Source organism: Motacilla alba, chromosome 15 (assembly GCF_015832195.1).
Source record: "Motacilla alba alba isolate MOTALB_02 chromosome 15, Motacilla_alba_V1.0_pri, whole genome shotgun sequence".
Lineage (NCBI taxonomy): Eukaryota > Metazoa > Chordata > Aves > Passeriformes > Motacillidae > Motacilla > Motacilla alba.
The window spans coordinates 13,901,568-13,914,824 of record NC_052030.1 but is presented as its reverse complement, the minus strand read 5'-3'; the positions used below and the strand labels follow the sequence as shown (position 1 = coordinate 13,914,824).

The 13,257-nt window shown below is 50.4% G+C and overlaps 1 protein-coding gene across 5 annotated transcripts in view; it reads left to right on the top strand.

The window, feature by feature from the left end:
• The window catches only part of LOC119707503 (adhesion G-protein coupled receptor D1-like), a 109,649-nt gene that overhangs the window by 15,721 nt on the left and 80,671 nt on the right, over window positions 1-13,257 (top strand). For all 5 annotated transcript variants that reach the window (XM_038152590.1, XM_038152589.1, XM_038152594.1 and 2 more), the window contains 5 exons: window positions 1,671-1,730; window positions 3,042-3,159; window positions 4,055-4,165; window positions 6,014-6,089; window positions 8,963-9,104. In XM_038152590.1, coding sequence (XP_038008518.1) covers window positions 1,671-1,730; window positions 3,042-3,159; window positions 4,055-4,165; window positions 6,014-6,089; window positions 8,963-9,104 — 507 coding nt within the window. The remainder of the gene's footprint in view (window positions 1-1,670; window positions 1,731-3,041; window positions 3,160-4,054; window positions 4,166-6,013; window positions 6,090-8,962; window positions 9,105-13,257) is intronic.

The following is a 13,257-nucleotide window of genomic DNA, read 5'->3' as shown; positions in this document are numbered from 1 at the left end:
GCAAGGAAGGCACTGAGGGGCTGGATCTCTTCTCCCAAACAGCAAGGACAAGAGGAAATGGCCTCAAGTGGTGGCAGGGGAGATTTCAGTTGGATCTGAGGGAAAAATCCTTCCCTGCAAGGGCTGTCAGGCTCCGGGACAGCCTGCCCAGGGACATGGTGGAGTCACTGTCTCCTCTGGAACGGGCTCAAGGGATTTATTCCATTCAAGCCAGCCCACAGAGGGGAAAAAGCAAGCAGGTGTTTTCTGCAGTCTGAGATCAAGGGGCCATGTGTCAATAACATAAAGTTATAACACGGAGTGCTGGAAAGTGATGGGCATCCAATTCCCTGATTTCAGCAGGCTGCGAAGCCATTATTGCAGTAATCAGCTCCGGCCTCGCTGCTGATTGTTCCCCTAAGCCTGAGGGTAATTCCAGAGTGTCAGGGGCGCTTTACTCAGACAAAAACCACAAATAAACCCTCTGAAAACCACAGGGACAGCGACTGAGAGACTGTGTTAAAAGCTTAGCATTTGCAAACTGCAAAGCTTGGATTTCACGGATCACAGTTTAACGTGCAGCCAAAGCCCTTCTAAAAAGCTTTAATGCGTTGTTTCCTTTGTTTTCCGGAAATATTTCCGTGGGCTGTGCGTGTCAGACGGAGCCCCGTCCTGCCCGAGCCCGTACCTGTGTCCCAGGTCGCTGCTGTCCGGGCGCTCGTTCCTGCTGGCTGAGGCTGCTTCGTGTGCCCCGACAGCGATCTGCAGACAGACATGTGGGACATGATTAGCGGCAGACAGAAATGTGGGACATGATTATCTTCAGCAGAGCTGTTTTGGGATGTAAACACAGGAGAGTCCTGATCATCCACACCGACCCTGTCATTTGCCTGATGGATGCTGAGGCTCTGCATTGTCTGCAGCTAATTCTCTGACAGGCAGGCGCTGAGCCTGCATGTGATTTTCTGTGCAGTTATCTCTGCCTGATCGCCCTACGCCTCACAGCACCAGGAAATTTGATTTAAGTGATGTGCAATAAACTTTCTGATTACTGACACCCGGTATAATGAATCGCTTCTGACAAATCTGACTGCGGTTTGTTATGTGCTGTCTTCCACATCTCACAGTGCAACTTTGCTGTATTCATTCTCTGAAGGCTTTTTAATGGATGACTTTGAGCTGGAAACGTGGTTTTTTTCTTTTAATTTTCAGTGCAAATTTCTGTGCTCCCTTTTCCCTTCCATGTCAGCAGGACTGCCCAGCCCTGGGCTGTGTTTGCACAGTGCCAGCCCAGCCTCAGTGCCCCGGGCTGGCACACTGGGAGGTGTCCCTGCCTCGGGACAGGGGCTGGAACAAGATCACTTTTAAGGTCCCTGCCAAGCCCCTGTGATTCTACAGAGCCGTATGAGTTTAGATGAAACAGGAGAGTAAGTTCTTTCAGCCTGAGCTGTAGTGGCTGCACCTGGGGAGTGACACGGTGCTGGGGCTGCCGATAGAATAATTGTCACTTTGGGAAGTCACCAACAGAGCACGCTGGGGATGCTGGCAGGTAGAGATGGATCTGGGACTGCAGTGGAAGGGGGCTTCTCATCTTAACATGAGCTGAGAAAAATCCTGGCAGAGCTCTGCCCTGGGTCCTTGCCAGGAGATGTAGCTGATTAGTAGGTAATCGAGTTTTATTTGTCTTTCAGGCGTTTTTAAAAGCGATTGAAGACTTCCTGTTGCTGTCTGACTGGATTGATGGCCCGGAGGTAAGACAAATGGGCTTAGATTTGTGGTTTCCTTCAGTTGCACGAATCACATGATGGTAACAGACCTGGTTGTCACTGTTACTTCACTTGCTGGGACTTTTTGGCACTATGACTTATTTTATCATCTGTCACTGATGAAAGACCTGCAGGGTGAGTCCAGAAATTTCCTGAGTTTTTTGCTTGAATCTTAAGAAAACACAGATTTCAGGAGAGAGTGCTTTTAGAGAGAAAAGAGCTCTTTTTAAGAGCTGCTGAGAGAAGGAGAAGCTAAAGCACAGGGAGGTCTCACTGAAGCCTAAAGCGCTTTTGAGACAAAAAGATGTCTAACTGATCTAAGTTCTTAGTGTCACATCCTTGATCATCTCTGGTGTAAGTGGATTTCAGATGAAATAGGTTTCCTTTCCACTGAAACAAGCACTAACTCTGAGATTTTATGAATCACGTTTCGACCTGGAGGGTTAAAGTTGCTTTTCTACTGAGGAGCATTTGAATAAAGATGAAGGAAAGGCCAAACTGCAGCGTCTCAGCTTGTGTTCCAAGAAAGACCTGATGCCCGCGTTCAGATATTGTCCAAACCCTCCAGCAGTGCCGGTGCTGAGCAGGGCTGGCAGCGGGGCTGCTCTCCCCGGGCTGCTCTCCCCGGGCTGCTCCCGAACAGCGCTGCGGGGACGGGCTCAGGCGGCCCGGGCGGTGTCACACCGAGGGGAGAGCCCCGGGCGGGCTGGGCAGCGACCCCCGCGCCCCGGGGCTGGGCTCACCCCGGGTCTGTCTGTCTGTCTGTCCCTGGGCTGGGCTCACCCTGGGTCTGTCTGTCTGTCTGTCCCTGGGCTGGGCTCACCCTGGGTCTGTCTGTCTGTCCCTGGGCCGGGCTCAGTCCCTGTGTCTGTCTGTCTGTCTGTCCCTGGGCTGGGCTCACCCCTGTGTGTGTGTGTCTGTCTGTCTGTCCCTGGGCTGTGCTCACCCCTGTGTGTGTGTGTCTGTCTGTCTGTCCCTGGGCTGTGCTCAGTCCCTGTGTCTGTCTGTCTGTCCCTCCACTGTGCTCACCCCCGTGTCTGTCTGTCTGTCTCTGGGCTGTGCTCAGTCCCTGCGTCTGTCTGTCTGTCTGTCTGTCCCTGGGCTGTGCTCAGTCTCTGTGTCTGTCTGTCTGTCTGTCCCTGGGCTGGGCTCACCCTGTGTCTGTCTGTCTGTCTGTCCCTGGGCTGTGCTCAGTCCCTGCTCACCCCGTGTTTGTCTGTCCCTCCACTGTGCTCGCCTGTGTCTGTCTGTCCCTCCACTATGCTCACCCGTGTCTGTCTGTCTGTCCCTCCGCAGAGCCCCGCCGTGCTCAGCAGCCTGATCCACACCATCGACACGGTGCTGGCTCACCTGTCGCTGCAGCTGGACGGGAGCTCGCTGCCTCTGACCCTCGAGGGCTCCTCGGCCGTGGCAGGTGGGGCTGGCTCGGCTGCTCCCTGTCCCTTTCCCTTCCCTTTTCCCTTCCCTTTCCCTTCCCCTTTCCCCTCTCTGCTGGGGCTGCCCTGCCAGCCCAGGGCACAGTGTGCTCACACAGGGCACAGCTCCTCACCCCCCCGAGGAATCCCACCCAGTTTTATTCACCAGAGCTGGCTGGAGGTGAGGGGCTCTGCCTGTGCTTGGCTTGGGTTATTCGGGCTCTGCCTGTGCTTGGCCTTCCCTGGGGTCACTCGGGAGGAATTCAGGATTGGAGTTATGTGTGAAGGGTTGTGCTAATAGAGTTAAAGGGCCTAGAGCTCTCAGTCAGCCCCTGCAGGTTTGGGACATTCATCTTTGCAAGGCTTTTGCCAGAGGCTGAAAATGACAGGAATAGTTTTGACCTTTTTGGAGAATTTTATTTTACTGCAGGTTAGCATCTTGGCACCTCAATTTGGTCTGCATCTTTGGGTGCTGCAGGTGTCAGAGGTGTTTAATCTGCTCTGGCTGCCTGCTTTGCCTTGCTGAGAGCCCTCTGAGGGGAGAATAAGCTGAGCAGCCCCAGGAGCACCCATCACTGCTGCCTCTCACACACGGGGCTCTCAGGTGCAGGACTGAAACTGTGCCTGCAAATGCAGGGCAGGCGTGCTGCAGGTCTGCTCTGCCTGCCTGGGGGGCACAGCAGCAGTGCACAAACCTGCTCTGCCACAGAGCATTCAGAGGCAAAAGGCTCTCCTAAAGGGGCTGGGGGATTCACCACACGGTCTGCAAACATCTGGGGTTTAAGCACAGGAGAATCTAAATGCTGCACCAGCTCCCAGGGCAGGCTGCTAAGGCAGTGAGCTGGGTGCAGGGGCTGTTGATGTGCTGATGTTTTTGTCTGGGCTGTCACGCAGATTATGCTGTGGTCAAAATGCATCCTCAGAGCCTGAATGTGTCCCACTATCGATTTCCATCTCGAGGGCAGAGCTACATTTCCATTCCCAGTGAGGCTTTCCATGGAAAAGGTAAGGAAGAGGTTAAAGAGAGAAGTGGACTCATGTGCGCAGGGTATCAAAAAATGATTTTGCTTTAGAACAGCTTTTGGTTCACTTTATTTTTCCAGGTAACTGGAAAAATCCCCTGTGGATTGCACTGAGTCTGAGGAAGCAGCAGTGGTCCTGTCAGGCTAACGAGCAATTAATGTGGTGGAGTTTTCATACTAATTGGATTAATATTGAATAATGGAGCTGAGCAACAGAGACTGGAGCCATTTAATTCTGACACATTTTTACATCACAGAAGCCATAATTTCATAATTATTCTTTTTAATTATCCGAACTGGTTATTTTTAAGAAATTCTAGGATGTCAGGTCAGGTATTACCTATCCCTTCATGCAAAATTGGTCTTTTGTCTAAAATTAAACTATAAAATGACAGGTTGAAGCAATAGCAGCTACAGGAACAGAATGAAGATACAGACTACACTCACGGCAAAAAGGCAGAACTCAGAAATCCAAACCTATGCAAAAAATTTAAAAACCCCAACAGAAGCATGGCTAAAATCTGCACCTTTAGCCAAGACTCTAAAATAGCAATGTTAAGTTAATTATCTATGCTTTACTCAGAGGCTGAAGGAACCCATTTACAGAAGCATCTACTTCCATTCTCAAATCTTTGAAAATGTGACTTTTGTGCCCTAAATGCCAGCCCCCAGAATCTGCTCACCCAGAGGCTTCTCTGCAGTCACCTCTGGAGAGGGATGGTCGATCCCTGTTTCATAAAGTGCAGAGTTAGCTGAAAATAACCTGCAGGGAGAAATTCTCTGATAATTACTGAACTGTCTGCCTGATTTGTGGTGACAGCTCTGTTTCTTTGCACTGGCAGGGGCTCTGGCTGGAGACTGCAGGTCCTCCCAGGTTTGAATAACTGTAATTGCAAACCAACTTGTAATGCCAAAAATAGCAAGTGAGAGGAGTTTTTTCCCTTCCCACTTCTACAGTTCCTCACCATACAGGTTTTCTTTGATTTTCCAGAACACTGTCATGCTTTGTATCCTGAAATGATCCAGGGCATTAAATGTTCTACTCTTTTCCAGCTGCAGCTCACTTCTGAGCAATCGCAGCTACACGGCCCAGATGAGCCAGCCTGAAAAATCTGTCATTCCACCTTTACCAGCTGACACTGTAAATACTTGGAACCCGACAAAAGGGACAGTAAAAGACATCTGTGAGGCTCACTCTGAGAAAACACACATCTGTCTCTTCCCTCAGCTGCTGGAGAGCCCAAAATCACCTGGGATGTGGGCAGCAAGCAGAGCCCAGGGAATGGTGGCCTGGCTGGGTTTGCTCAGCTGCCAGCCAGTGCTGGGGGTGCCTGGGACCCTGCTGGCTCCGGGGGTCCCTGCTGTGCCCTGCCACCCTTCCTGCTGCTGCTGGGGGTGACAGCTGGCAACTGATGAATTAGCAGCTGGTTTTGGAGGTGCAGCTGTGCAGCACAGGCAGCTCTCCATTCCACCTGAGGCATCTGTGCTGCACAGCGTGCTCACACCTGGGCAGTGTGCTCACACCTGGGCAGTGTGCTGACACCTGGGCAGCGTGCTGACACCTGGACAGTGTGCTGACACCTGCACAGGGTGCTGACACCTGGGCAGCGTGCTCACACCTGCACAGGGTGCTCACACCTGCACAGGGTGCTGACACCTGCACAGGGTGCTGACACCTGGGCAGCGTGCTGACACCTGTACGCTCAGCAGAGCAAGCAGAGCCCTGCTGAAGCCCAGGTGTGAGGGGTGTGCAGGTCAGGGCTCTCAGTGAACAGGAGCCCTGGGAGAGTTGTCCTGCTTGCGCAGGAATAACCCTGCTCCCTCTCCACAGCCTGGATCACCATCGTGGGCCTGCTGTACCACAACATGCATTACTTCTTCAATAACATCAACCCCCTGGACACCAGGTGAGTGCCTGCAGCAGGTAAGAGCTGTTTATTGCTGTGGTGACACACCTGGGCACAGCCACGTCCTTATCAGCTGGCAGCAAATGACAAGCCATAGCCCTGCTCCCGCAGTGCTGAGGGCGTGCAGCCATTAGCCAGAAGGGATTAAAGTTTGCACGGCATGTTTTATTTTAGGTGGCAATAAAACAGATTCCATGGCGACATGTTTGTCTTTCTCTGTCTTCTCCTTCCACTCATCAGATCTGGTACTAGAATTTCATAATTTTATCTGTCTCGTAAAAGGAAATTGCGTTTTTTTTTTTTCCTAGCCCATATGAAGATAAAGCTTGCACTTAAATTAAACAAGTAAGAGAACATAACATCCCTCTTTAGACAAAATCTGAATCCTAATCCTAGGAACCCATAAGGTAATTTTATAACAGCAGACCAGGCAGTTCTTTAAAGACCTTCTGCTCTATGTGCCACACCAGTGGAATCATTAGCAGATAAGATACAGTAAATCAGAGCTGTGTGAGCCTCTGCAGTGCAGCTCCCAGGGGCTTTGCGAGGCCATTCCTGCCAGCCATCACCTGGTGCTCCAAGCAAGTGCATGACTGTCTTCATTTGATTTTCTCTGGGCTGCATGGATCAGCTCCCACTGTCAGCCTTTCCCACTGGAATTGTGGCTGGGTTGTTGCTGCCAGCAGGAGAGGAGCAGCACCCCAGCCCCAGGGGCTGCCAGGGATTGCCAGGGGCTGCCAAGGATTCCCAGGGATTGCCAGGGACTGCCAAGGATTGCCAAGGACTGCCAGGGATTCCTAGGTGCTGCCAGGGATTCCCAAGGATTGCCAGGAGCTGCCAGGGGCTGTCAGGGACTGCCAGGTGCTGCCAGGGATTCCCAAGGATTGCCAGGGACTGCCAAGGATTCCCAAGGACTGCCAGGGATTCCCAGGGACTCCCAGGTGCTGCCAGGGATTCCCTCCCCTCCCTGCCCTCTCTCCCTGTGCCCCTCAGGGTGGGGAGCCCCTGCCCTGCCTGGCTGCTCCAGGCAGTGGGTAATGCACTGCAGGATCTCGTCCGTAAACTGTAGATGCAGGTGTGCCCAAAGCAGCATCCAAAAAGGTAATAATTCAGGGAATGCTGCCTTAGCAATTCCTCCTCTGTGGAGCCAAACCCCAGGTACTCAAAGATGGTTTAAAAATAAGTATGCACTTCTCTTCTGCTTGCTTTTCTTTTTTGTGCTCTACTCTTGTAAACTTTTTTGCTTACTTTTCGGTAGAATAATTTTTTTCTCAGAGTAGTTTGTTTTAGAGAATTTCTTTTGTGTTCCTTCCACCACTGGGCTACTCAAACACCTGTAATTTAAAACCCAACCTTCTTCTTTTTTTTTGTGGTGGAAAACCAAAACCAAAACTCTTGGAGCTTTAGTGCTGTACAGTCACAGAGCTATTTTCAGACTACATAAATACCAGTTTCTGAGGGGAGCAGCTTGGGATTCTTTGCCCAAAGGAGATGAGCCCCAGCAATGTCCTGAGCCCATCCTGCTGCCGTTCACGGGCTCTTTGTGTAAACGTGGGCCTGACACCCAGGGCCAGGGTGGGGAAAGGCTCTGCAGGCACAGAAACACCATTCCCTGCTTCCGGTGAATTCCAAACCTCACCAAGGTCTCTAAAGGTAAAACAAGCAGATGAAGGGTGTGGGAAAACATCCACGCTCTTAATCTGTGCAGGAGAAACCTCAGCCTGTTGGATAATGAGTTTAACTTCACAGCTCCTTATCTAAACTTGAATTTGTCCTATCAGAGTGGCAAATTCTGCCTTCAGATGAGCAAGTCCCATTCCCTGCTGGTTTCTGGGAGCAGAAGCAATCTCTGGTCCTGATGGGTTTTTTTAAGGTCAGAACTGAGGGGTTGTGCTAAATGAGTTCTGTGGCCCTGCCAAGGAGCTGAGTGCAGTTATTTCAACTCTGACGTGAGGGTTTTTGGTTTTTTTTTCTGAAATAAAAACAAGAAACCACTGCAGACAGGTGGTGGGTGTCAACAAGGTGGTTTTTCATTTGTTTCCAACTGGCCCTTTCCAGGTGGGCTGTGTTTGGGAACCCAGGCTGGTGGTTAATTCACCCAGGCTCAAATTTCTCCTGGTAACACCCATTCATCCACCTGCTCAAGGGACAGGTGACAGCAGTCATTTAATCCTGCAGCTTGTTACTGAGAGAGTAAAAAATTCTACCCTGAAACCAAATGGGTCTCAGTTACTCCTAAATGAGTGAAAATGCCAAACTCATAAGTTTTACCTTAAAATAAGGGGCTTTTGTACTGCAAAATGACTTCCCCCTAGAATAAATTCATTTCCAGGACGAATCAGTTATTTAGTCCAGTTCAGCTGTGTGTATTGTGACCTGTCTTCCCCTCTAACAAATCTAACTGGGCATCATCTATTTCTCAAGGTAAAGCTATAAATCACTTCTAAGTACATTCCTGTGTTTGTTTTGTGCATTTTGTCCGTGTGTCTCACACACTGATTTATCTGTTTGACCAGCCAGCCTGAAAGGCCCTGCCAGTTTCCTCCTCATTTTGCTCAGGGAATTGTTCGGATCCCTCCTCAGGATTCTCCCCAGCTCCCTCAAACACTCTGAGCAGGGCTTGTAGACCTTGGCAAGGAGGAACAGAGTGAAGGAGGAGCTTTGGTGGCAGTCCCCAGGTGCCCAGAGCTGTTCCCATACTTTGTGGGTGTATGGCCTCCAGTCCTGAAGGGCCCTTTGGGGCCAGACCTGGCTGCCCCAGAGGGACTCCTTGGCTTGAAGGGAGCAAGGAGGGTCTGTGCTCCTTCGCTGTTATGCATGAACTAAAAACCTGTTGTTCTTCTTCTCCCTTAACATATTTGCTTCTCCCCAAGGATTGCTGAAGCTGCTGCCTACAGAGGCTCCATGATCTCAGCCAGCAGTTATCTCATCTCCATCAAGGTGGAGCCCCTGCCCCAGCTGTCCTCCAACCTGTCAGGCTCTCCTCTCATCACCATCCAGCTCAGCCACACCCTGGTAAGTGAGAGGGAGCTGCTGCTCGGGGCTGTGCTGAACTTCCCTGCCTGGGACCGTTCCTTTGTACTTCTCCCATGATTTTGGTGGCATTCTTAGTGGCAGTTCAGTTGCCATTTGTGGCTGCCACATTCTGTTTCCCCCAGCATTGTGGCTTCTTTTTGCATCACTGCCAAAGGCTGCTGAGTGCTCGTGCCCAGGGAGCTGGGGGCCCTGGTCTGTGTGCCTGCACACACTGGGATGAAACGCTGCTTTCCCACTGCAGTGCTCAATAACAGCAATTCCCTTGTGGTTTTTGCTTTTTGATCTTGGCCCACACTGAGATAACAGGGGGTTTGATGGTTTGATGTCAGTGGAATGGAGAGGGTTCAGACTCTGAGGTGCTGAGAGGAGGCAGTGCAGCATCTCTGACCCACTTACAGCCGTGAATGGGAACGGCAAGGAGAGATTTAAATTCTTAAACATTTCCTAGAATACATCTCTTAGATGTTCTTCTGAATATTTTATCGTATTTTTCTTTTAAAGCTATTTTCAAGCTGGTTTATCTTCTTTCTGTTGGGCTTCTGGTAAAGCTGGAGTAAGCTGCAGAAGCAGGGAGGATCCCTGAGGCCCAGCAGTGAAGTGTGTTGTTTTGCTGACAGTTTCCAAACTGAGAACTCCCAAATGCCCCCAGAGGCCTCTTAGAGGTGGGCACTTGTGAAGAGTGAATTTTGCACAGATCATTTCCAGAATGCACTTGCTGTGTTTGCCCAGGTTCCTCCCTGTGCTGCAGTGCTGATCATTTACTAGCAGGCTCTCACACAAACCTGTGGGTTTTCCTTTTCTGGGACACAGGAATGCTGCATTTGTCAGGCATCTTTCTTTGCTCCAGCCCTGGAAGGGGAATGCTCATGGCTGGTTTACCAGCAGAGAAGGGGCTGGGAGGCTCAGCTCCTCCTTGCCCAGCCTGTGCTTGGGGTTTGTGTCAGAGGAGGGCTGGCTTCTCTCACAGAGCTCCTCTGGCTGCTCGGCAATGCCATCACAACGCGCCTGGAATTTGCCTCCGACACCTCTGGCTCGCAGAGTGCAGTTGCTCGTTTGGCTTTTAATTGATGGTTAGGTTCAACACGGAGGGATGGGTGAATAGATCATTCCAGCTGTGCCTGGTGGGGCCAGAGCTGCTCTGCTGGACACTGCCACTGCCCAGCTCGCTGGGTGACAGGTGTCCCCAGCAGGGCTGCATAGATGCCGGACAGCCCGGTCCCGCTCGGACAGCCCAGTCCTGGTTCGGACAGCCCAGTCTGTTTGGACAGCCCGGTCCCATTCGGCACGGCCTGTGAGCTCCCAAGCAGCTCCCAGCCGCAGGCTGCCTTAGCAAGCTCCAGTGGTTATCAGCTCTCAGTGGTTATCAGCTCTCAGTGGTTATCAGCTCTTTGGTGATTCCAGCTCTCAGCTTGCCCGGTGCTGCAGGCAGGGTGGGAGAGGAGGCCGTGCAAGGCTCCACAGCCATGTCTTTATTGATCTTCTGCGAAGGTCTCGGGGACAGCTCTTCTGCCGAACTGGGCAGAAGCAGGGTTTATACAGGGTACAGGGCTTTTGGAAATTGTCCAGTCGTAGGGGTCAGAGGAAGGTGACCTACAGTCTTACAGAGAGATAAGTGAGGGTGCAAAGGCAGAGGAGAGGGTCCCCTGCGCCCTGCTCAGCTCGACTCGGCATTTCCTGCCTGAGGCCCTGCAGGCCCCGAGCCCCAGGGAGCCACCTGGGACAACATCAATTCACACAGCTGGGAATTTACTTAGGGAAATGACTTCAGCAAGTTCACAGAAGTAAATTCAGAAGTGAGTTTGCTTCAGCAGGTTGGGAGGTGGCTCCGTGTCCCCGGGAGCTGCCAGCTGCCAGCAGCACAGATCCCTTCTTCCCTCTGGAGTTTCCTCTGCTTGAGCAGGGCTCCTCATGGAATAAAGGTAGAATTTAAAATGTAAAAGATCACTGTGGTAAAGTAGGTGCTTTAAGGAGTGACAGTCACGTTATTTATCTGAGTTTGTGATTGAATGATATGTTTAAACTGAGAGCATAAAAACTGGCTTAGAAACCTGTTTTATCCATTACAATGCTGCAGTAATGGGAGGAACATTTGAAGTGGATACCATTTCATTCTTATAGCTGTTTGTTTGTTCTACATAAAGTTCTCAGTTTAGCGGAGGAAAGTGTAATAAGAAAAAGTAAAAAATACCAAATCCAAACAAATAGTTTTTCTTTAATAAAGTTTGAGTCTGACTTCTTAATTCCTCTTCTTCTAATGTGTGTAGGAAAAATGCCAATCACTGAGCAACAGAAAACAAAAGGAAGCTGGAATAAACCAAGTCTATTTTAGGAAGTAGTTACACAGAGAATGCCTGTGAACTGAATATCATCTCTTGAAACAAAACTTCACAGGGCATTTATCATCCCACAGCTTCACTCCTGGTGACAGCTTAACCCCTCAGGCAGGGGTTTCTCTGAAATTGCCTGCAGTTCTCACACGGCTCTGAGGAGCTGGTGAGGTGAGGAAATTTCCTCTCGTTTTGAAACAGAGGAATTCCAAATGGGGACTAATGTCTAATTAATTAGGGAAGGATACAGGGAATATCCATCAGTGCTGTGTCAGTGCTTCCCTTGGCAGAGAGCAGCGTGGGGCAGAGCTGGGGCTCTGGGGCTGAGGAGTCAGCTCAGAGCTAATAAAAACCTGTTAATTCAGGTTAATTCATGGACCAGGGCGAGCAGGCTGGGCTCTGCCGGGGGGTATCGCCTGTAATTGCAGCACAGTCTCTGTGAACACTGAATAGGTTTCATTTCTCTTTTTCATCAGCAAAATTTTGCCTGAATTAAGTCCTCTAAGAGGCAGTTCAATACTCCAATTTGCAATGGTCAGTTGAGACTCAGGACCACTCCAGGGACAGGCAGACATTTTTGGACAGATGTAGAAAGTAGTGATGCTCTGCTCTTCACCAGCTCGGATGAGTCACTGTGTCCAGAGCACAGAAACTCAGAAATCCCCAACACCTCCCGGGCTTGGGGAGGATGTGGACACTGAGGGGGGTTTGAGGCTGGAGACAGCTCAGTCTTGACCTGCCCAGATGTTTCGTAGTGAGGCAAGAGTACATTCTGTAAAATGATTATCTGAAAGAAGTTCTGTTTCCAGCAAGATGTTTTTCATAGCAGGAACAACTAGAGAAGAACTAACATTTCACTTCTGTGATCCAAGAAATTACAGCACGGGGCAGAAATTTAGAAGAGATGAATGTCAGGGCTGAAATGCAGCACAATGTGCTCTGGAAAAAGCCAGAAGAGGCAGCAGAGGAGGAAATTGTGTCAAACAGCACCAGGATTTTGTAAAACCCATATGGCTGCATAGCACAGGCTGCGTAGCATCAACCTGGATTTGTGCCATGCTGAAGTTACAGTTTGGCATAGCTGTAGCTGATGTTGCTTACATTTTGTAGCTAACACAAATTCTTGTGTTTCAGGCACCTTTCAGCTGGTAGGAGCAGCAGAGGGTGTAAATCCAGGCATGTTTGGTACAAAGAGGGCCCAGAACTGCCAGGCACAGTGAGGCAGTGGGACAGGAGGGCAGCAGTCACAGCCTGGGTGCTGCTCAGAGCTCTGGGGATCCCTCACTCCTGATTGGCACTCCAGAGAAAATTGCCTCACATCTGGAAGAAAACTTCTTGCACACTAGTTTCAACCACTTTGAGTTTTCTCCAGGGCTTTATTTTCTCGTTGCTCTTTGCAGAAGAGGAACATGTGCAGCTGCAGTTCTGGAGAGTTATGAGCTCCTGGCTGCTGCACCCTCTGTGAGAATCCTCTCATGAAGATTAGATGCAAATTGGGAATTCTTAATGCAGCTGCTTTTCCCTCAAAAATAGTTTGGGGCAGTGCCACTTTAAAGAGTTGTTTGGTTCTGGGATAAAAGGCATGTTTCACCAAGATACTGCAAGTCGGGACTAATTCAGCATTGTTCCATCTCAGTCCTTTGCTCAGCGTGGTCCACTTTAGCAAACACAGTGCTTGGGGAATTGAGAGGTGCTCATCTTTCCTGCCGTGTTCTCACGCTGAATCCTTAAACGGCTGCTCCTCTCCTCTTTGTGAGGAGCTGCCTCTGCTCTCCCACTTTGTGCAGTGAGTGCTTCCCATCAGG